Source organism: Pyxicephalus adspersus, chromosome 7, assembly GCF_032062135.1.
Source record: "Pyxicephalus adspersus chromosome 7, UCB_Pads_2.0, whole genome shotgun sequence".
NCBI classification, from domain to species: domain Eukaryota; kingdom Metazoa; phylum Chordata; class Amphibia; order Anura; family Pyxicephalidae; genus Pyxicephalus; species Pyxicephalus adspersus.
The window spans coordinates 3,158,197-3,159,565 of record NC_092864.1 but is presented as its reverse complement, the minus strand read 5'-3'; the positions used below and the strand labels follow the sequence as shown (position 1 = coordinate 3,159,565).

The following is a 1,369-nucleotide window of genomic DNA, read 5'->3' as shown; positions in this document are numbered from 1 at the left end:
GTGGTGTGACCAATGCTTTGTACAGGGGCAGGATTATGTTTCCATATCAGGAGTATCAGGGAGGATCTAAAGGAACATGTCCCAAAATAAAAAAAATCAGATTTTTTTTTAAAGTCAGCAACCATAAATCTAAAATGTTTGGATAAATGCAGAGAAATGCACGCATTACAAGTGAAGAAAGCTATAAGTGTTGAAAAGATGTGGCTAAATCTGCAAAATCAAAACCACATGCATGAAACCTAAAAATAACATAACAGTAAGTCTGGTTATTATGGATTTTTCTTTGTATATTATCTTTGTGTATAATTTTTTTTTATGTCAGCCCACCTTACCTTCAGTGCCGCAGATTTTTCAGCGTGCGGTTCCCCTGTGGTGAGCGATCGGATAGTTGGGGGTACGGATGCTTTGGATGGGGAGTGGCCCTGGCAGGTCAGTTTACATTTCGCTGGATCTCATATCTGTGGGGGCTCCGTCATCTCACTGGAGTGGGTGCTGACCGCTGCTCATTGCATCACGCAGTGAGTATTACTTATTTCCTATATTAATTAATCGTGTCATCATGTGACAAATATCCTGCTTGCGATGTTTCCAAAACTCGGTCATATTCATGTTTACTGATACAAAGTTTATATTTCATTAATGGTTTCTACTTGTTGGTCTGTGGATGATCAGCAGCAATGTCAGACACACAAAACTCATTTCTATTATTCCCCTAGTCCGGATACCTTGTGCTGCTTTCCCCCCAACTGCCTTGAAAGAGGATTAGACTGACAGTGGGATTGCGGTGCGGTTACCACATAGCTTCACCCAGTGGCAGCTCCATACAGAATGAATGGGGGCTATAGTGAGCGGTTCAGCAGCACAGACAGTTACTCAGTGTAACATGTGCAGCCATGCTGTGGTGATGGAGCTGGGAGCCAAGCAGGATCACTGGATCTCCAGGTCTGAGAGAGAGAGAGAGAGAGAGAGCAAAGAAGAGAAGAGAGAGAGATAAAGGTAAAAAAGAAATGGGAGAGAAATGAAAAGAAAAGCTCAGCTCACTTACCAACTATCATCTGGTTACATGCAACCAAAAGGTTCCCCATGTCACAGATCTTCCAGGTGTAGAGTTCTCCCAGGCACAGCAGCTCCCCGCTGATAGAGATCGAGCATTCTTTACCTGCCAAACCATGCAGAGTGCACGCTCATGCTGCCCTAATCCATGGCCTGGGTGGTAGTATTATCATTACCCCCACTCCAATTAATAATATTATTATTAAACAGGATTTATATAGCACCAACATATTACACAGACAGATACAGTGACACAGGAGGAGAGGACCCTGCCCCGAAGAGCTTACAATCTAGGAGGTGGGGGAATTACCACAGA

At 43.5% G+C, this 1,369-nt stretch overlaps 1 protein-coding gene across 1 annotated transcript in view; it reads left to right on the top strand.

Moving 5' to 3' along the window:
• LOC140334687 (serine protease 33-like) overlaps positions 1–1,369 on the top strand; it is a 10,646-nt gene that overhangs the window by 3,316 nt on the left and 5,961 nt on the right. Inside the window, exon 2 of the mRNA XM_072416927.1 lies at positions 356–518. Coding sequence (XP_072273028.1) covers positions 356–518 — 163 coding nt within the window. The remainder of the gene's footprint in view (positions 1–355; positions 519–1,369) is intronic.